Genomic DNA, 20886 nt, shown 5'->3' on the forward strand with positions numbered 1-20886 from the left:
CTATATTCTGCAGTGCGTCAGGGTCAAGTTCTGCTTGGCATGTGACTAAGGTCTTCGCTCCTTCCCTAGGTTTTTAAAAGAACATCAGGTGCCTCCAGGAGATAACTGGCGTCCCAGGGACAGGATTCTTGTGCGCATGCGTAGCTTCGGGGCTCCAGCGAAACGAAACCGAGATCCCTTGCTCCAGACCTGTCGCACCAGCTGTTGGAATACCGTCATTTGGAATCTGTACATCCACGCGTGACACCTACAGAGCCCAGCTCTAGAATGGGGTCGGGTCTCTCCTCTTCTCCACCCCCACCACCACCACCGGATCTCGCTCGGAAACCCTCTCTCGCCGCGAAGATCCTCGGGCTGACCGCTCTCCCCGCCCCCTTTAGCCACACCCCTAAACTGCCATATTGCGTCTGATTGGCTGGTAAAAGCCTCAGTCCCACCCATTTGAGCCAACGCCAACGGCCACGTACCCGTTTTCCGTGTCTTATCCCCAAAAGCGGAAGTTGCGCAAACACTTGCGAGCGCTGCGGAGGCGCTGAGTGTGTGTGTGTGAGTGTGTGTGTGTATACATACACATACACATACATCGTATTCGGCTGCAGCGCGGAGGCGGTACACGGCATTAGAAGGCGCCGGAAGTGTCGGTGTCGAGGGGCGGCGAGAGAAGGGCCACCAAGGCAAGCCAGTCAGAAGCGCTTAGGCTCAGCGAGAGGCAAGACTCGCATCCGCCGCGTCCCGAGTCCCCGGCCCAGCCGGGCTTTTCTCTTCGGCCAGACATGGACTTCAGGGAAATCCTCTTGATCGCTTCCAAAGGACAAGGTGTCAACCACGTACCGGTGAGTCCCCGGGGTTGCTGTAGGAAACCTGGGCGTCAAGTTCGTGTGTGGTGGGTGGAACTTCTCGGGGAGCGTCTGTCGGCCTCGGGAAAGCCTGAACTACGCACGCCCTCTTCTGGAGTTTTAGCGGAGGTGTGGGTACACAGGAGCTGGGGATGGAAAAGGGAGCGCTTTCTTGGGGTCGCTTTCGCCAGCTCCTGTGCCCTGAAAGGTGGTAGGCTTTGCGGCTTTCGGTGTTTTTAAGAGTTGCGCAAAGTCGGGGGGGATAAGCTGCGCCTGACTCAGTACAGTGTAGCATTAGTAGCGCCTGGCTTCGAATAAACTTCAGCCCCTAAATTGAGGACCAGTATAGTCAGGAAACTCGGAGACTTTTAAAAACTTTAAGGACTTGTCCTGATAACCTTTGGGTCTTTTTAGCGGGTCGAATACGTATTTTCAGGTGAACGTTTTGTGATTTCTTGAAAGCGTTCTCCGGTTCGTGGCCCCACCCACTGAACCAAAGATGGTATCACCTGCCAAGGAGGTATCTTCTGTTGGAAAGAGTTCAGGGCTTTGCAGGAAATCCATAGCCAACCGTGAGGTGATCATGTGGGCTGCGGGTGTGCTGGAAGACCTTTTATTTGCCGTATGTCCCTTGGATCTATCGGTTCCCTGTGCGAACGGGTTGGGCAAAGCCTTTTTCAGCTTTCATTTCCTAGTGGGCTTCCAGATTTTTAGGTTCCGTTTGCTCAGTAGATGTGTGAGTTCGATGGTATTTTCAGAGGTAAATACTGAGTGGCCCCACATCTGCTTTCTGGGGTTTTAGCTGCTTTGCATAAACTAATCATTTCTGGATCACCAGAAGGTACCCACAGAACAGCTGTAAACCGATATATCGCATTGTGATACCCGAGATTTAATCAGTGAAGTGTCCAACTTAAAAGAACCTTTCAGAGTCAATCAGGTGGAATTTGCGATCTCACTTGGATTCTGCATTTCCTAATTTTGTATGTTGCAGTATTTCTTTCCTATCTTGTCACTTCCTGTCAAATCCAGCCTATTTTTTAACTCTTGAGTATATCTACCTAAATTAATGAGTAAAAGTAGTTATATTTGTATGCATGCACACACACATATTATATATGTGACCAATCATGTCCCACCCTGATAATAATCACTCAATAAGATTCTTCTAAGCCACATTACATCAGCCTTGCAGGTTTTGCTGTGGGCACAAGCCTTTCTGCATTTGTACTTTATGCACTTGTAGATTATCTAGTCACATTACTGTTAGATCTCATAATAATGTTTGCATAATTTGGTCTGTATTTTATCTTAAATTTTCTTGAATCTTGAGAAAGGTTTAAAAAAAAAAAAAAACAGATACTAGCTTTAATGCCCAAGAACTGTCTTGTGGAAGAATCAGAACCCAGATTTAGAAAGCCAATATCTGGTTGGGTGTAATGGTTCATACCTTTAATACCAGCACTCACAGAGGCAGGAGGATCTTGTGAGTCCAAAGCCAGCTTGGTCTACAATACTGGGTTCCAGGACAATCAGGGCTAAGAAGAGAGACCCTGTCTCAAAAATAAAAAAAAGAAGGGAGGGAGGGAGGGAGAGAAAGAGAGAGAGAATGAGAATGAATGAATTATTAAAAGCCAAAGCTTCTGGGAAAAGGACAGACAGATCATCCTAGAGCAGAAAATTTTAAAATGCATGATATTTAGAGTGTACTTGTATTGGTTGCTTTGTGATTGTACTCTGTAAAGTGATTTATATTTATAAATCATCCTTCCCTTCCCCTAAAAGAGATAGTAAACTTAGAGGTTTGGCTCAGTTTGCATCCTTAACTTCTTTATCTTTTACACAGAATGAAAGCCATAAAGAAAAAAAAAAAAAAAAAACAATTGGAATAAAACAAGCTAAATAGTGTTAAATTTAATCCATGATCTTGCTTAATCTGACCCATCTATCCAGCTTAATTTTATCAGCTCAGGATAATTTGAATGCTGATTAAACACCGAGTATTAACAAGTTCCCATGTCCCGTGCTTTATATTTAATATACATTAACACAGGTTGTATTACATGTGTGTTGCTTTCATGTTGCTGTTTCCTCGGTGCTCTGCTGTTTTATTTCCGGGCCCTATTTCCAGATCCCTCACATGCTTCTGAAAAGTAGCAAGGCCCCAAGGCCCCTCCTACTTTCATGATGTGGGTGAGTGGGTGAGAGAGAGAGTCACAGAAAGATCCACTGAGTTTAGATAGTGTCACATGCATGAGCATTGGGGAGGCATGGCCAGTTTACCAGAGACTGCATCACCAAAGAAATCACGCCCCCTCCCTGAGCATCCATTACCCATTAGCTCAGCCACCTTTATTCCCTACCTCCAAGAGTTCCTTTCCTATTGCTGTGATAAGACGCAATGACCAAGGCAGCTTATAGAAGAGTTTACTGGGGGCTTTGAGGGTTAGATTTCATGACTAGTATGACACCAGGGCGGCAGGGATGGCACTGGCATGTAACCGAGCGCTCACATCTTGATCCACACGCAGAGAGCTAATGGAAACATCATCTTAGGAAGTCCCAAAGCCCAACACCAGTGATCCACCTCCTCCAAAGCCACACCTTCAAATCTTGGTTCCAACTAGGGACCAACTATGCAAACATGTAAGCCTATGGAGGCAGTGTCATTCAAACTACCACGGGTCTCATGAGCCCCTCTCCCACACATAGTGTTCAGAATGTCAATTCCATCTTGTATGGGTCTTGTACAACTTAAAGATTCCTTTTGTTCCTCTTTAAAACAACTTTAAATTTATTTTATGTGTATGGGTGTTTTGCTTGTATGTCTGCACCACGTGCATGCAGTGTCCCAGAGGCCAGAAGAGGCCTCAGGTCCCTTCCAGCTGGAATCACAGAAGGTTGTAAGCCTCTCTGAGGGCTGGGAACTGAACCTTAGTCTTTTGCGGGAGAACTAAGTGTTCTTAGCCACTGAGCACCTTGGAGCACCACTGCATTGACTTTCACCCAAGGTGTGAAGGCAAATATGCAATTTTCCACTTGTTGTGTCCTATTGTTGGAGAGGTCAGAGTTTGGGGTGGGTGTTTCCAGGTTCTTGGCCTCTTATCCAAGAGTTGAAAAGGGTGTGTGTGTGTGTGTGTGTGTGTGTGTGTATACACATTTACTAAAGAAGCATGATATTTGCAGCACAGCAGTAGTACAGTTTAAAGGCAATAATACTTGACAGCATAAGAGTGACTATAACTCAGGCCCCAGGCTACAGCCTGGAGATGAACAGCCTGGTTTACTATGGGTACAATTCTTTATTTTGATTGATGGGTAGATTATATAATCATTTCTCTACTGTGCATGTTTCTCTACATCTGATTTTAACCCTGTGCACCCCCAGTTCTGCAGAAGCATAAGAAGGTAAATAGAGATTCTCCTTAAAAGGTTACAAGAGGGTGCACTTTTCCCTCACTGTGCATGCACCTAAAACCATTTCAAGCCTAATTGGCCCTTAGAATTGTCAGACCTGGAAATTGGAAATCCGCTTGAGTAGAAATTGTAACTTTGATTGTTAGGTTGGGAAAGTATACCATTGTTTCAGAGATGGGAGAGTGTGTAACTCATACAAATGGGAGATTGAGTGGTTTGATGTTGCTAGGTGCATTGTTTAGAGTGGCTATATGTGTGTGCAAGTAAAGGAACTAGGCTACCAAGGACAGTTTTCCAAGGGTTTGTGAATAACTCAAAACTAAATAGTGGTCCCACTAAGTTGTCTCCTATACTTTTACCTGACTTCACTATCAGTCCCTAGGACATTTTAATTTCTGGAGCATGTTGGATTCTGGGTTTTTAGATTAAGGATGCTCAGTTTGTACTAACATTTCCCTTATTGCTCTTGTTTTTAAATGGAACAATCATCTTAATGTTTTAGTTAAAACAAAGGTAGGATTGCATCATGTGTGGAAGTATTAGGCAGAGACTCTTTTTCTCAGTGGAATTCTGAATGCAAAAATAACAGCTGATCAGGATGATGTAACCAGTCATTGCCAGTGGCCTTTCTTTTAAAGACAGGATCTTGTGTAAGGCTGGCCTATAGACCAGGCTAGCCTCAAACTCAGAGAGAGCAGCCAGCCTCTGCCTCCCAAGTGCTAGGATTGTAAAGAACTTGTAAAGAACGGTATGGGCTAACAAAGGTTTTTGCTGCAGTAGCGACTGCTCTCTGGAAATTGGATCTTGGCCTTCTCCTAAGGGCTAAGTAAGTGCTGATGAAGACATGCCTGCTATCTCAGGCAGCTGCTCTCTAGTCTAGAGCAGTCCTAGTCAACCAGAGCTTTATGGACAAGGTCTTTAGGAACCGTGCTGCTTCTTTCTCCACAGGGATTCTGTTGTCTCTCTTCCCCCATAACACCTTAGAGAATCTCTAAGTAATGGTGATAGCAATTAACTTTCATTGTGCTGAGCCTGTGCCAGATTCTGTTGTAAGGACTTCATGTGTTAATTAATTTAGTCACAGTAATGAGCATATGAATGAGATTTTATTTTAGGCTGAGGCCTAGTGAGGTGAAGAAATTGCCCAAGGCTGCATAGTGAGTTATAGGACTGGTTATAATGAAACAGGGGATCTGACCCAGCAGACTGCTTCACAGCTCCTGCTCTTAACCGCGGCCTCTGTTGAGTGAGAGGGTGTATTGAAGTGAGAGAATTCACCATCTTCATAGGCCTCGGCCCTTCTTTAATACAGCTTTAGCCAGTATCACTGTTGGATTTTTATGACAGTCAAAATATAAAGTTGGAGAAGAAATACAAAAACCAAACCAATAGCATTTAGAAACTGGAGGACAACTCTGCCCAACACCTGACCGGGCCTACCTGATCATGTCTGAGCTCTGCCACTCAGCAGGATTGGGCCTGGGTAGTACATGCATGGATGGGAAACCGGTAGACAGAGGATATTTGAAGACTGTTCTTAAAAGTGTGGGAGTAGTTACTCTCCCAAGGGGGGAAAGGATAATACATGGAAGGTCAGCTGTAGACCTGTCTCTGGTAGACATGCGTGGAATTTAGGGAATTCTATTTAAGATTGAAATCTGAGCTGCAGAAAAAGTGTTGGAGTTAGAAAGTTAAAGTATGCAAATATGTTTGTTTTCAGCTACAAAGCTTATGCCTAAGCACCAGGAAAGCCCAATTACCCCTTTTAAAGACAAAGACGTATTCATTTAAAGGGAGACTTTGTTAGATTTGAATGATACACTAAGGATTGGACCTCAACACGCTAGCAAGTTCTCTATCATTGAGCTGTGCCCTGACTCTAACCAAGTGTTTTATAAACCCTTTAATGCTTTGTTTTGGTCTTAACACATAGCCACCATGAACGGATGCTCTGGGAGTTTTCTTCTCACTGTCCTTTCTGACATCCTGCTGAGCTAGCTTAATGCAAAGAGCTCCTGCCTGCATTCGTTCCCTAGCTAATGCCTTGAGAAGGTGTTGAAAACTTGGTATGTTGATTAAAGTTAATATGTTATTTGGCTACTCTAATCAATAGTTAAGTGATATAAAAATCATCAGAAGATATCTATTTTCTACAAGAGCCTCATTTCTCCTCAGGAGCAGTTTGGAGGTGGAGCATGCTGGCTCTGATTAAGCATTCTTGCTGAGCAAGGTTTCCAGACTGCAGGCTGCTTCTTAATCCGCTCGAAACTGGATAGTTTCAACGCAAGGAGTGTTTTTAAATAGCTTGATGTTTTCTAAACCCATGGGCTTTAGAATTTCAAATCTTGGCAAACTGTGATACCAATATTAAATGATAGAAGTGCCGTGATTGTGGATCGTTCATCAGGGTCCAGGGGTGCATGGCTGTGCAGGGTGAAGAAACTTGTCCAGCAGCTTTTCATGAAGCCTAGACAATGAAGCAGCCTTGGGCCTTGAATCAGGAGTCAGAATTGATGGGTACATCTTGATGTGCCGCTGCTATGGCCGTGTATGGCCATCTGATGCAGGAGACATGCCAAATGACGTATAGAGAATACAACGTGCTCTGACCGCAGGCTTTTTTTTTTTTTTTTTTTTTTTTAAACATCATTCTCTACTGTAAGTTGGGAGAAATCTTACAAAATCTTCTATCAAAAAATATTTTGGTCTGCTTAGAGCCCTTTTTAGAAAGGTCTACGGAGCTCAGTGTTAAAAATATATAATCATATACCCAAGAGAAATTTAAACATACATCCACCTAAAATATCACAGCAGCATTTTTTTTTATGAAGCCAAAAAATGGAAATAGTCCAGCTGGCCAGCTGGGAACAGATAATATGTTGTGTGTCTATGCCCTGCAGTATCATTCAGCTGTTTAAAGACCGAGCTCCTGACAGCAACATGAGCCTGAAAACCTTACATTCATCAACAGGCCAATTGAAAAAAACTGTTCTGTCAGTCGCTAGTCTCCAGAGAAACACAAGTAGGAATGATTTGAGGCAATTATTTGTGGGGTTGGCAAGTCCAAAATTTGTATGGAAGGCCAGGCAGCCTGGAGTGAATGCTATCATTCTGAGGTGGTTTCATCTCTGCTGACCCAGAACTGTTCTGAAGTCATTGAACTAAGTAGGAGACCATGGACATTCTGGAAGTTAATTTTATCACTAAAGTTCCTCCAAGCAGCATAAGATAAGCACCTGCTTAGGCAGTCAAGTGAGCACTCAGAGTTGACTATCAATCACATTGTAAGTTCTCATCCCGTTAGCTGTTTAAACAAATGCATCGTGATAGAATGTTCACTCATGCTTGCCAGACCCATCACTCAAGAGTAAGGGATTCTTTTTGAGGTTGTTACTATATTCTGAAACTCTGCATATACCAAAAGATATTTAACTTGTGGAATGCTGCCTATGAGCTGTATGTCTTAGTAAACTTAAATCAGGTGTCACATTCATGGTAGTATTTCTAGATCTAAAGAGATCTAGAAATTCCCAATTCAGTTTACAAAGAGGTAGACTAATTATAGGATCCGATTGTTTCCTAGCCTGGTTGACTAGAAAATAATTGGTGCTGTCTTGGGATTTCTCTGTCAGGGATGAGTCAGTGGTGAACACTGCCATCATGCGGGATTTTCAGGTTGGATGAGGCCTGCCTTCTCAACCAGCTGCTTTTTAGTTGACTAATTTACTTGGAACTTGAGCCTGTTCCAAGATACATTGTGTTTGTCAGCCCTGTAGTAAGCAGATCCTTTGGCTTTCTTCCAAGGATGTCATACACAGGATGGGAGATGGGGGTGATAGGCTGTCTGTCATACACAGGATGGGAGAGCGTGGGGGTGGGGGAGGTGATAGGCTGTTTGTCGTACATAGGATGGGAGAGCTTAGGGGGAATGCGGGGGCGGGGGGGAGTGATAGGCTGTCTGTCATACACAGGATGGGAGAGCATGGATGTGATAGGCTGGCTGTCATACATGTGTTTAGAGAGCATTGGAGTTTATAAACTGCTAGCTTTTTCCACAAAGATGGTTTTTACAGCCAGCACAGACACAGATTCAGTAGATAAAAAGAGCATCTGTCTTACATAACAGAAAGGGTTGGAATATAGCCCAATAGTACAGTGCCTGGCATGTGTGAGGCCTGGGTTTCTTCTTAAGCTGTGATTTTTTTTTTTTAAACCTACTGGCCCATAAATTATGTCCAAAATGGTCCCAGACCTGAGATTTAGCTCTGTTTATCATGCTTCTTTAATAGATATTTAAGAGATTGAAGTCTTTTTCTTTCAAGGTTCAAATCATCCTTATTCCTGTTTCAGTCACTTTCTTTCCGCAGTTACTTAAAAACCAAAGTCCATACATCTGTGCCCGGGCAGTATTCATGATCTTGGGATTTTGGAGACCAGTGTAAAGGAGCTTGTATAGCAAATTAATATTTAATGAACTTATATGCCACAGTTGAAGAGTACAGAGAGCTGTGCTCTTTCTTTAGATTCCGTCCCTTCCTCTTCCTTCCTTTCCTCACTTTGTTTTCTGCAGTACTGGCTGGGGATTGAACTCGGAGCTGATAAATGTCAGACAAGCATTCTTGCTCTGAGCCTCACAACCCAGCCCCTAGACTATATTTGTAAAGTGTTGTTGCTTATAGCTTTTATTCTGCTTTTGTTTTTAGAAAAGATACAGTTTGGCGGTGGGGCCTCCAAAGAAAGACCCAAAAGTGAAAGGTGTCCAGTCGGCAGCTGTGCAAGCTTTCCTTAGGCGGAAAGAAGAAGAGCTTAGACAAAAAGGTATGCGCTTGTACTGCATCTTAGCCTGTCTGCCACCAAATCCGTGTGTGTGTGTGTGTGTGTGTGTGTGTGTGTGTGTAAACATCCTGACAGCTTAGTAGTTGGGAGATGGTGTATAAGTGTCTGGGTTAACTTTATAGACAAATATGTGTGTGCATGTTTGTAAATGTGCTCATAGGTTGGTTTTTTTGGGTTGTTTTTTCTAACCCCGTCTCACCTACCCCCAAGGCTTTGTGGAGGTGGCACAGTGATGTTCACCTGTCATCCAGGTATTCAACAGGCTGAGACAAGATCATTTACTGAGCTCTGGAGCTTCAGAGTAGCTGGGACAACGCATCAAGGCCTTATCTCTTGAAGGAAGGTGGGGAGACATGAAAAGGCCTGGTGTATCAACCATTTAACTAGCCACAATATGTCTCCAATTCTTTACCATGGTCCTGGCATTGTTATAGATATTCATTGATTCATTCTTAACAGCTCCAGTGAGTGCTGGTGTCCTATTGACTTGGTATATTTAAGAGCCTTTTTGTGCATTTTAAGCAAAAGCCAAGTCTTTTATCTGCTTAGTCATAAAGAGAAGCTCATATATGACCCACTTGTGTAGTAATTACTCAGTTTTGTTAGATGGCTTCCTCATTTACACAGATCTCTAGAAACCATAACTCAGATTGAGCTTTGACTGTGGAGTGGCGTCACATGAGCGCTGCTATGCTGAGACTGTTGAGATAATGTGCTCTTGTTTTATTCCTTTCAGCCTTGGAAGAGAAAAAAAGGAAAGAGGAACTAGTGAAAAAGCGAATTGAGCTCAAACATGACAAAAAAGCAAGAGCTATGGCCAAGAGGACAAAGGACAATTTCCATGGTTACGATGGGGTTCCTATTGAGGAAAAGGCGAAGAAGAAGCAGCTGGTGGAGAGCCACCTGAACCAGGGAACTGATCAGGAGTATGATGTGGACGAGGAAGACTTCATAGACTACAATCAAGCCGAGCTGGACCAGGACTATGAGGAGGAGCAAGAGCCACCCAAGGCTGAAAGCAAACCAAAGGCCCCCCTTAAAAGTGCCCCGTCACCCATGAACTTCACTGACTTACTGAGGCTAGCTGAGAAGAAGCAGTTTGAACCAGTAGAGATCAAGGTAGTGAAGAAAGCAGAAGACCGGCCCCTGACGGCAGAGGAACTGAGGGAACGAGAGTTTCTTGAACGAAAGCATAGGAAAAAGAAACCTGAACCCGATGCTAAACTACCTCCACCCGTGTTGAAAAAGGCGCCCTCTCATAAAGACATCATGGGTACAAAGCCCAGCAGAGGTGCTGGGGACAGGCAGCTTGCTTCCAAAGGACTGCCTTTTCCTCAAGCTGAGAAGAAATTCAGACCCAGCACAGCCAGTGAGAAGCAAGTAGCTTTGTCTTCACCCAAATCCCTGCCAGGCGAGAGGACCAAGGTAGGATCTGGCAGCAGCGCCCAGCCCTCTCTTCGGGAGGCTCACAACAGGCCTGTCTTCAATGGGGCCGGAAAGCCCCACCCCAGCACCTGTTCACCAAGTGTCCCAAAGACTCCTGCTAGCGGGACTCAGAAATCTGCTTCTGAGCACAAAGCCAAAAAACCTCTTCCTTCTCATCCGAGCCATTCCAAGCCTGGGCCCACGGTTCTCTCACACAACAAATCTAAGAGTCCAGGTGTCAGACAACCAGGCAGCAACTCTGGCTCTGCTCCTGGGCAGCCTAACCCAGGGACAGCTCGACCCACACTTAGTTCTGGCCCTGTGCCCAGGCGCCAGAATGGCAGCTCCAGCTCAGGACCTGAGCAGTCAGCCAGTGGGAGCAGAAAGCTGGCCAGCAATTCACATCTCTCTGGACGAACACTCAATGGCACAAATGGTCCTGGACGACCTGCAAGCAGCTCAAGTGGCCCTGGGCGACCCATCAGTGGATCTGCTGGTTCCGGGAGACCCGTGGGCAGTTCTGGAGGCCCCGGGCGGCCTGTAAACAGTCCACATGACCTTCGACGACCAATGAACAGTCTTAGCTCTCCTGCACGGGCAGTCAGTGGCCCTGGGAGATCCATAAGTGGTTCCATTCCAGCTGGACGAACTGTCAATTCAGGCCCTGGAAGACCAGTGAGCAGCCTAGGCCCTGGACGAGCAGTTAGTAACCCAGGCCTCCCTACAAAGCCCAGATGTACTGTTGTCTCAGAAACAATTTCTTCGAAGAATATTATTAGTCGGTCAAGTAATGGACAGATAAATGGAATGAAACCTCTCCTCTCTGGCTACAGATCTGCTCAAGGTACAGTTGACCCTTATCCCAAAGAGTATATTTATCACTATGCCTTTGGAGAAAGTACCTAGCTTTATATAATCAGGAACCCTATGACCACTTTCACAAGCCCTGTAATGTGCTCATTGCTGATAGTGGAAAAGAGGCTTATCTAGGACCCGCTGTTCACACCCCCCACCTCGTTCTCACACGCAGTGGTGTGACGTGTGAGAGAGGGTGACTGGACGCAGCTGGTGGTTTGTAGGATAATGTTCTACATGAAGACTAAGACTTGGAGATGAGAGGATGGTTAAGAACTTAGAGCCTTTGCTGCTCTGTCATTCAGCAGGTGTTTATTGAACACCTCCCCTGTAGCAGCTGCTATTTTAGACTGTCCTGAGTTCTATTCCTTTTCATGGTGGTGTCACTTGGCGCTTTAGGCATCTGCCGTCTTAAAATTGAGAGTCATTGACAGCTGCATGTTGTAGGCATTGCATGCCGCACAGGCCCTTGTTAAAGCACTTGTTAGGACCCATGGAGAGGACAAAAAGAAACCTATGGCAGAATTCCTCACTTTACAGTCAGACTAGAAAGTTGCTCTCAGATACCGGTCTGTTGTTGAGTGCCTGTCTTTTGCAAAGTTGTTCTTCAGTTTTTGGGATGTTTGCTTCTTGTTTTGTTCTTGTTTCTTTTGTTCATTTGGGGTGGGGATAGGGTTTGTTTTGTTTTGTTTTGTTTTGTTTTAAGACAGATAGCCCGTATTGACCTGGGATTTACTGTATAGCTGAAGGTGACCTTTAATATCTAGTCCCCACCTCTACCTCCTGAGTGCTGGATTACCAGTGTATATCAACATTACTATGTTGTCCAGGACTTCAACCTGTTAACTCAAACTTTCAAGCCCAGAGAGCTGAAACTTTGAGCATGTGCTGGTCGTTGAATTTTTTTTTTTTTTTTTTTTTTTTTTTTTTTGGTTTTTCGAGACAGGGTTTCTCTGTATAGCCCTGGCTGTCCTGGAACTCACTTTGTAGACCAGGCTGGCCTCGAACTCAGAAATCTGCCTGCCTCTGCCTCCCAAGTGCTGGGATTAAAGGCATGTGCCACCACACCCGGCTCTGGTCGTTGAATTTTTAAGTGAAAAGAAAATTTCACTTTCTTCAAAGAAAAATGGGGAACCACTTTTGGTATGCTTATTTGGTAACTTGACTCAGTTTCAGAAATTTTACTGATCTCTTAAATCCCAGAAGTCTGCATAACTAAGCTAGAAAACATGACAGGGCACCAAGGCACGCTAAAGTGCCACAGCAGCTTGGGGACTGGAGCCAGTTGGTGTACTCTGCTTTCCGGGGTGCCGTCTTAGTGTCAGTTTCTCTGACTCCTAGTGCCATGGTTCCCACAGGAACTAATTCTCCATACAGTGTTCTTACAAGTCATGGCTTTTGTTCTTAGGTCCTCAAAGGCTTCCCTTCCCTACTGGCTACAAAAGGCCTCGAGAGTATGAAGAAGATGATGATGATGAATATGACTCAGAAATGGATGATTTCATCGAAGATGAAGGAGAACCTCAGGAAGAAATATCCAAGCACATTCGAGAAATCTTTGGCTATGACCGAAAAAAGTAAGCTGAAGATTTACCTAAACAAACCCTTATTATCTGTAGGAGAGAAACTAACAGTAGAGGCGTTAAATGCTTAGCTAGAAACCTTTGGGTGGTGATGGTTCTCAAAAGATTTAGTCTTAGAGCACGAGCTGACTAGTTTTTGTCAGCTTGTCACAGCCTAGAGAGAACTTAAAATTGATAAGAAAATACCCCTAGTGAGATTGGCCTTTCGGCAAGTCTGTAGTGCATTTTCTTGATAGTTGATTTGGGAGGGCCCCCAGCTCTCTGTGGGCAGTGTCACTCCAAGGTTGGTAGTCCTGGGTGCTGTAAGTAAGCTGGCTGAGTGAGCTCTAAGGAGCAAGCCAGCAAGCAGCCTTTGCATCAGCTGCTACTTCCAGTTCTTGCCCTGGCTTCTCTGGGTAATGGACTTTATATACAATAAAATTAACCCTTTCCTCCTAGGGTTGGTTTTGGTCATAGCAATAGAAACTTTAAGATAGGGCACACGATAAGTTTCTAATGTATTCATAGTAGTTAATGCTTTTGTATGTAAGCTGCTTTCTTTAAAACAGAGATGGGGAGTGAAGCAGGTTCATGGATAGAGATAGATGGCTGTGGCGCCAGAGGTAAACTGAAGCTTTGGAAGAGCTAAGTGAGGGTCTATGTGTGCAAGACAGATGAGGCCTAGCACACTTCCTATGACAAAGTGTTTACACGCCTTTAGAAAGCAGCCCATCCGAAAGCATCCGAGATACACAGCCCAGTTGGAGGAGGAAGCAGTTGCTCTGGAGCTAGAAGCAGCCAGTGGAGAAGCAGCACTGTCTGCTAGCCTTGCCGTTAGCTTCTCTGCCTCAGTTTACTGTTGGGAAGGTCTTGTCTCCAGGTAGTCGTGAGGTCTAGTGAGATTTAGATAAATTTTCATATAACGATTTCAGGATTTAAATTATTAGATAAATGTAGCTGGTTGAGAACACCTTGTCGAGTTTGGTGCTTTTGCTAATGCTGGGTTCTGGAAGACTTGCCTTGCAGACACCCAAGGCTCCTTTACTACAATACCCATTTCTACCCACTCTGCCATTCTCACTCCCAAACAAGGCAGGAGGAAGCCTAACACTGAGTAGTTTAGTTGTAATTGTTAGCAGGTTGGTTTTGTTGTAATGAGAGGCTGTAGCTCTTTAAGAAAATTGAATCTTGCTGGGCAGTGGTGGCACACACCTTTCCCCCAGCACTTGGGAGGCAGAAGCAAGACGATCTCTGAGTTCAATGCTAGTCTGGTCTACAGAGAGTTTTGCAGGACAGCTAGGGCTATTACACAGAGAAACCCTGTCTCAAAAAAAAAAGAAAAAAAAAAAGGAAATTGAATCTGTTCATTTTTTAACTTTGCTTTCTTGCCAGATATAAAGATGAAAGTGACTATGCCTTACGTTACATGGAGAGCAGTTGGAAGGAGCAGCAGAAGGAGGAAGCCAAGAGGTGAGCAGGAGATGGCATGTTGTGTAGAAACATCTCAAAGCCTGCAGCTGCCTGGGCCCCAGTTCTCTGGATGGTGGTGCTGCTGGCTGGCTGTAAAGGCCGCAGACAGATTCCCTGCCTTTCTAAGGTTTTCCCATTTGTAAAACTAGAATATACTGCTTTTCTCACTGAAGCTTGTGAGGGTTAGGACAGTTCTGTAACCACGTGCTTGCAGCATCTCCTGTGTGATGTGTAGTAAGGTTAGCAGCCTCCCACGTCTGCCATGGGCTGCTTGCTTTTCTGTGCCCATCAGACTTGTCTTGGTGTTGGAACTTGTAATTGTGCTACCTCAGGGACCTCATGGGAGATTAGATTAGATTCCCTCCACCTCCTTGTTTGACTGCCCAGTTGTGAGTTCCCAAGTTTCTCAGGTAAGGGTAACAAATGATTACTTTGCTTATAGTGTTAATAATTCCCTATTATAGAGGAATAATTTACCTCAGTCCCATCAAGAATATGGACTATTATTAATGAATGTTTCCTGGGTCTTTATACTTAAGTGTGTATGTGGGGGAGGGTCACTTCTCTTCTACCTTTATGCGGATATCAAGGATCAAACTCAAATCATGATGCTTATTTTGAAATGTTTTTGAAAAGGATGGAAAGATTGCTCCGTGGTTAAGGAGAACTGCTCTCCTAGAGACCCGGGGTTTAGTTTCCAACACCCATATCAGGTTGCCCAGAACCGCCTTTTACCCCACCTCAGCCCATGGAATCTCTCTTCTTACCTAAATAGACACCTGCACTCACGCACATAGACTTTTTTTTTAAAGGGGGGGTTGTTTATGTAGCCCTGGCTGTCCTGGAACTCACTCTGTAGACCAGGCTAGCCTTGAACTCACAAAAATCTGCCTCCCAAGTGCTGGGATTAAAGGTATTCACCACCTTACCTGGCCTCACAGTCTTATTTTACTTTTTCATCATTCTTGTTGTGAAATCTTTATTCTACATTTTTCTGTCTGTGAGCCTGTTTTAAATTGTGTATATGAGTGTGTGTGTGTGTGTATGTGTGTGTGTATTATGTCCCTGTCACATAGGGAGACTCATCAGCCAGTCCACATGAAAGTTCAGTTGAGATGCCAATCTTGCTTTTTTTTTTTTAAAGTTGTAATTTCATGTATGTTAACATTATCCTTTAAACAATTTCTCCATAGTTTAAGACTTGGTATGCAAGAGGACTTAGAGGAAATGAGGCGTGAAGAGGAGGAACTGAAACGTCGAAAAGCCAAGAAGCTGAAGCGACACTAGCTGCTGCTGCTGTAGATTCTGGAAGGGACACTGCAAGGATCGCCTGCCTTCAGACTGAGCAAGCCTCTTCCCGGCTTAGATTCACACTTGGGCCCGCAAGAGGAAGGAATACATACTGTCGTTTGCAGGCTATCATTTGAGTGTGCAGTGTTTTCAAATAGTCCAGGGTGGAACCTATAATGGAGATGATACGATGCTGGCCATGTGCTCTGTGAAGTTAGCCATTCACAGGTGCCGGCCTTGATCCTGATGAGCTATGCAGGCTAATGTGGGACCACTCACCAGGCAGCTGATCATTGTTCTTTTGCTACTTCAAAAGGAGAAAAAGATTGATGTGTGAGTAGGGTACCACCCAGATCGCAGTCTGACTTCCTTAGGAAGGGCCTGGCCCTTCTGTGAATGCTGCCAGCAATAAAGTGACCTGTCCTAGTCTATGTTTGAATTGAAAACCCAGGAAAGAGTAGGCTTTATAGATATTAGTCTCATCCTTGTGACTTTGACACACAAAATAGAATGAATTATATTGTATTTAGCTTATTTGTGGATTGGATGCTAAGCATTCTTAATTGATCTTAGGTAATAAAACTTTTAAGTTAAACTACAAATTTTGCCAGAAGAAGAATGTTCTTTTCCAGTTTTCTTTCAAGCTTTCTGTTACGTTGATTTTACATGAAGTAGATGTGAGGGCCCATACTATGTGGTGATTGTTTGTTGTTTGTTGTTTAATTCCTTTTTATAGTAAAGAAAGATGGCTATTCAGATATTAGATATTTGAAAGGGTAGTTTAAAGATTAGCAAGCAACATGTATTTTGGCCCCTTCTGCTTTATTCTCCCCCATTACAATGCTATTTGGGACCCTAAGGTGCCCCTGTACCTCTTGATGTTAATAATTAACATTTCATTTTTAGCTTAAATTCCTTAGAAAATGTTAATAACCAAAAAGCCAAATGTTTAGTGTATCAGGAATACCACCTTCTCTTTGTCCGCGTTGCACTTTTATTTCTAACTATGCACTGTGAAGAGAATGTTTCCTGTTGGTGTGAAACCGTCTTAACTTCTATCCTGCTTAAAGCCAGACCTACAGACTTAATGCCATTTCAACCTGGAGTCCATCCAGGCTGATGTATGGTCTGGCTGGAAGGAAGCCATGTCTCAAGGACAGTCAGCAACAGAAAATGAAATGACATGCTAGAGACTGGAGTGTGGAGGTTGGGAGCAGCCAGAATTTGGTTTGTGGGATGATCCACAATGTATCTGGCTTTCTTATCTGTTAAGCCATGAGGGGTGGGAAGCCGGAGAGGCTCTCCTACAAAGAATTCTTACTTTTCAACAGGTCCAGACTTTATGCATTTGTCCATGATGTCTTCATTCTTAAGCTTGAGTATTATGGGTAATGATGTTTTGCCTTCCTTTGTGGGACCATTTGACCCAGTTCTTATAACAAACTCGTTTTGAATTGAGTTTCAAACTTTGAGAAAGTGCAAGGATTTAATTTTAGAAGGTATAGAACACTTCTAACTCTCCATGTAGGTCTTTATACACTGGTAGCAGAAAGTCTATTGTTAACTTCCCTTTCCCTAGGCCCTGGTTAATATAAAGGGAGGAATATTCCACTTGATAAGTAGGTTTGGAACATTGTTATTGCTATCACTTGTGTGCTTCCCCACCTCTGTGATTTTCATATTCATACTCTGGAATCTGTAATTGCGGTCAAAGTTACTGGTGGCTGAAAGTTTACTGTACTCAATTTCAGGGTGCAGCTGTTTGCACAGAAAGGCGCCATTGTGCTAGATTAAAGTTTCAGAACTTGGTAGAGTGAGGTTGTAATCTCTCATGTATGAATGCATTTCTGTAACAGGCATGCCTCAACTTTTACATAAGTACTCTTGTGTGGCTCATTAAAAAAGAACACAGGAAAGATTGTAAGTCCAGGGCCGGGCGTGGTGGCGCATGCCTTTCATCCCAGGCAGAGGCAGGTGGATTTCTGAGTTTGAGGCCAGCCTGGTCTACAGAGTGAGTTCCAGGACAGCCAGGGCTACACAGAGAAACCCTGTCTCAAAAAAAAAAAAAAAAAAAGATTATAAGATTGTAAGTCCAAATCATGTCTTCCATTTTGCTCTTCTGTATTTCCTGACCACTTAGAAAAAGTTCACAAGCCTTTGAAGAAACAGCAGCAGGCTGTTATTGTTTTCAAGGTTTACAAATTAAGTGCTTGATTTTTAATGTATTCTCTCTATCTACTGTTTTGATTTTCAGATTTTGACTCAATATTTGAAGATGTGCCTTTTATTGGGTGTTGTTAATTCTCGAATGTAGTAATGTTTCACAATTGTAATGTTACATGATCATTGGTGTGACATTCTCTAACAAATTATGCGATAAGAAAGTCATTTTCATGGAACTCATGGCTCTGATTGCACAGTCCCCTTGCTAAAGCAAAGGGCACTCTTTTAAGGCTACTTCAGAACTGGTCTTTGTATTTTCTCTAAGTGATGGATGTAGTCATGTCCATTTAGAGGCAGGGTACCACATGTCACAGGCAGCCCTACGTGTGTGCCATGAGAAAGTTCAAAGACTATAACAAAGTCTACAGGAACTCAAAATTTCATTTTTGTAATGGTAACCCCCAAGATTTTCTCCAAGAAATAAATTATTTTGTATTTTATAACTTAAAAGCAGCTAGTAGTACATTTCTGAGATACAGCAGGAGACCAAAACATTTTTCGAAAGAGAATAAATATATAAAGAGAGACTGGTTGTTTTATTTTCAGTGTGCTGATTAGACTATTTATTTTGTGAGTGAATGTGATGAAATACATATTCAGGTGTTTGGTGTGTGATTAAGAGTGGAATATAGATTTCTTTGGCATTACTAAATCCATGTCTTTTACATAATGGACAAATCGAATATGAAAGAAGGACACTTTGACATAGCTTAGCTTGTTTCCTGGTGCTGTTGGCCTGCAGAAGAGTTTACTTTTGCATATACAGGTGAATGTTTTGCAATTTATGTATACAAGAAATTGTAGGCATTAAAATATTTTATTGATATTTTTACTGGTTTTCATTTTTTGATCAAAACTTGAAGCTATTCCTTATCACCTGGAACACCGTGCTAGCTAGGAACCTCTGTAGGCTTACTAGATTCTAAGGTGAGGCTTGTCCCTTGGACACACTCCTGCTTGTTGCCTCTTATATACCTGTGTCTGCCTACCACTGATTTCCCCTCTACCCTCCCACCTCAGCTAGAAAACCATTGTGTCCTCAGACACCAAGTTAAAAAACGGAAAGTGGGTCCTGGAGAGGTTGCTCAGCGGTTAAGGGTACTCTTGTTATCCTTGTAAATGACTCAGATTCAATTCTTATCATCCACACGGTGGCTCAATGCCAGTCCCAAGGGCTCTGACACCCTCGTCTAATCACCAGTACCATGCAGGCAGAACACTCAAAACATAAAATTTCAAAACAAACCTGGATGTAGTTAGAGCCATGGAATCTAGCTTTGTGACGTGGGGTTTTGAAGGTTTATTCAAATGGAAAAGAAACAGCAGAGCTGATATTTAATTCTTCTTGGCAGAATTATCAGTTCAAATTCCCTCTAACAAACAAGCGTGAGGAGCTGGAGAAACGGCTCAGTGGTTACAGCATGCTCCCTGGACACCCTTCAGGACAGGAGTAACACGTAGCACACACACAACCAGATGAGCACCGTACACCCACGTGTAAGCCCAGCTCCAAGGATGGCAGGACAGGAACTGGGGCTTGCTGGCTTCTAGCCAAGCCTGGGGAAAAAAGCCCCCAGCTTCTGAAGACAGCTTACCTGGAAAGCAAGGCAGTGATAGAGGACACCCAGTGCATCTGGCCTCAGTACAAGCACAGAGACGCACATGGACTGACATGGTGGGTGATAAGACAAAACCTTAGGAATGTCAGGAGATTCGCAGCCACACCCATGCATGCAGGGAATGTAGATAACTACAGTGTGCTGAGTCTGGGTCATATGAGAAATGGAAGCTAGACTCCCTAATCACTACGAGTTACATGTGTGGAATTTATATTCATTCTCCTGTCCATTGGCAGGGTAATCTTGGGGGCCAGAGGATGAATTGATGTATAAAGTGCTTGCCAAAAAAAGGAGTCTTCTGAGTTCAGAGTTGCAGCACATAAAAGGGAGGCATGATGTCAGCCGTCTGTAAATCCAGCACTTTGACAGTGCAGAGATGGGTTCCCAAGGCTCCCTGGCTGCCCAGTCTAATCAAGGTAGAGAATAACACCAGACACTGACTTTTGGTCTCCACACAGGTGAACATAAACACACTCTCAATGCAGGACCTCTTAAATGGTAAGAAGTCCAAAGAACAGAATTTTTCTGTGTAAACTACAGGGCTACTTTGCTGGGGGCAAATCTGTTCTCTTAAACAGTGGGACCAGAGATTTATCTTACCTCCCCCCACCTCCATCACACTCGTCTCCTGATTAGCTGCTTAGATCTCAAAATTAGGCTCCCAGCCCTGGACTTAAATTCACTGGATCATATTGAGAGCTGGTTAGGTTTTGTTTCTATATATCTTATCCTTTAAAGGATCATCAGAGGTCTAGAGATGGCTCAGATTAAGAGCAGGACCTACCCAAGAGCTCTTGCACAGAGGACCTGCTGTACCCACGTTTGGCAGCTCACAATCACTTTAAAACTCCAGAGGAACCAGAGGCCTGTGCATAGCTGTCCTTCAATGCACAGGGCATGTCTTTTAATCCCAGTACTTGTAAGACAGAGGCAGGTGGAGTTCTGAATTCACGGTCAGCCTGTTTTTTAGAATTCCAGGACAGTAAGAGAAACCCTGTCTCTAAATATCAAAAATAAATAATAATAAAAGTAAATATTTTGAAAGGAATTTTGGGCAACTTCTTTGTTTTGTCTTGTTTTTCCAGGGGAGGGAGGTATTTAGGCAGCACGTGTTGTTTGACCATTGCGTTAGCACATAAGGCAGAGGTGTTCCTGGTGAGATCCTGTGTCTCAATCTCTCCTGTGCTGGCAAGCAAGACACCTGAGCCTCTTAGCTTCTTTGGTCACTTGGTAAAATGAGGCCAACACCCAGCTTTAATGGGTTCAGGTGAAGATTAAAAGCTCACATTAGCATCTCAAATTGGAATGAGTCATCCACACACAGATCCCCTTGCCCCTCTTCATTCCTGCACA

The 20886-nt window shown here is 43.8% G+C and overlaps 1 protein-coding gene across 1 annotated transcript; it reads left to right on the forward strand.

Moving 5' to 3' along the window:
- The first annotated feature begins 517 nt into the window (after positions 1-517).
- Positions 518-18740, forward strand: Spty2d1 (SPT2 chromatin protein domain containing 1). The gene is made up of 6 exons (XM_021167409.3): positions 518-833; positions 8957-9071; positions 9826-11358; positions 12778-12946; positions 14324-14401; positions 15595-18740. Exons 1-6 carry the CDS (start codon positions 774-776, stop codon positions 15686-15688), a joined length of 2049 nt encoding a protein of 682 aa, XP_021023068.1. The 5' UTR covers positions 518-773; the 3' UTR covers positions 15689-18740.
- Positions 18741-20886: the final 2146 nt, after the last annotated feature.

This window comes from Mus caroli, unplaced genomic scaffold, assembly GCF_978045245.1.
Source record: "Mus caroli unplaced genomic scaffold, Mus_caroli_1 scaffold_8, whole genome shotgun sequence".
Lineage (NCBI taxonomy): Eukaryota > Metazoa > Chordata > Mammalia > Rodentia > Muridae > Mus > Mus caroli.

Excerpts from the sequence above, each read along its gene's own strand:
- Spty2d1 (XM_021167409.3), top strand. The coding sequence starts at position 774 with ATGGACTTCAGGGAAATCCTCTTGATCGCTTCCAAAGGACAAGGTGTC. Across the intron at positions 834-8,956 it reads AAGGTGTCAACCACGTACCG|AAAAGATACAGTTTGGCGGT; the intron begins GTGAGTCCCCGG and ends TTTTGTTTTTAG. Across the intron at positions 12,947-14,323 it reads TTTGGCTATGACCGAAAAAA|ATATAAAGATGAAAGTGACT; the intron begins GTAAGCTGAAGA and ends CTTTCTTGCCAG.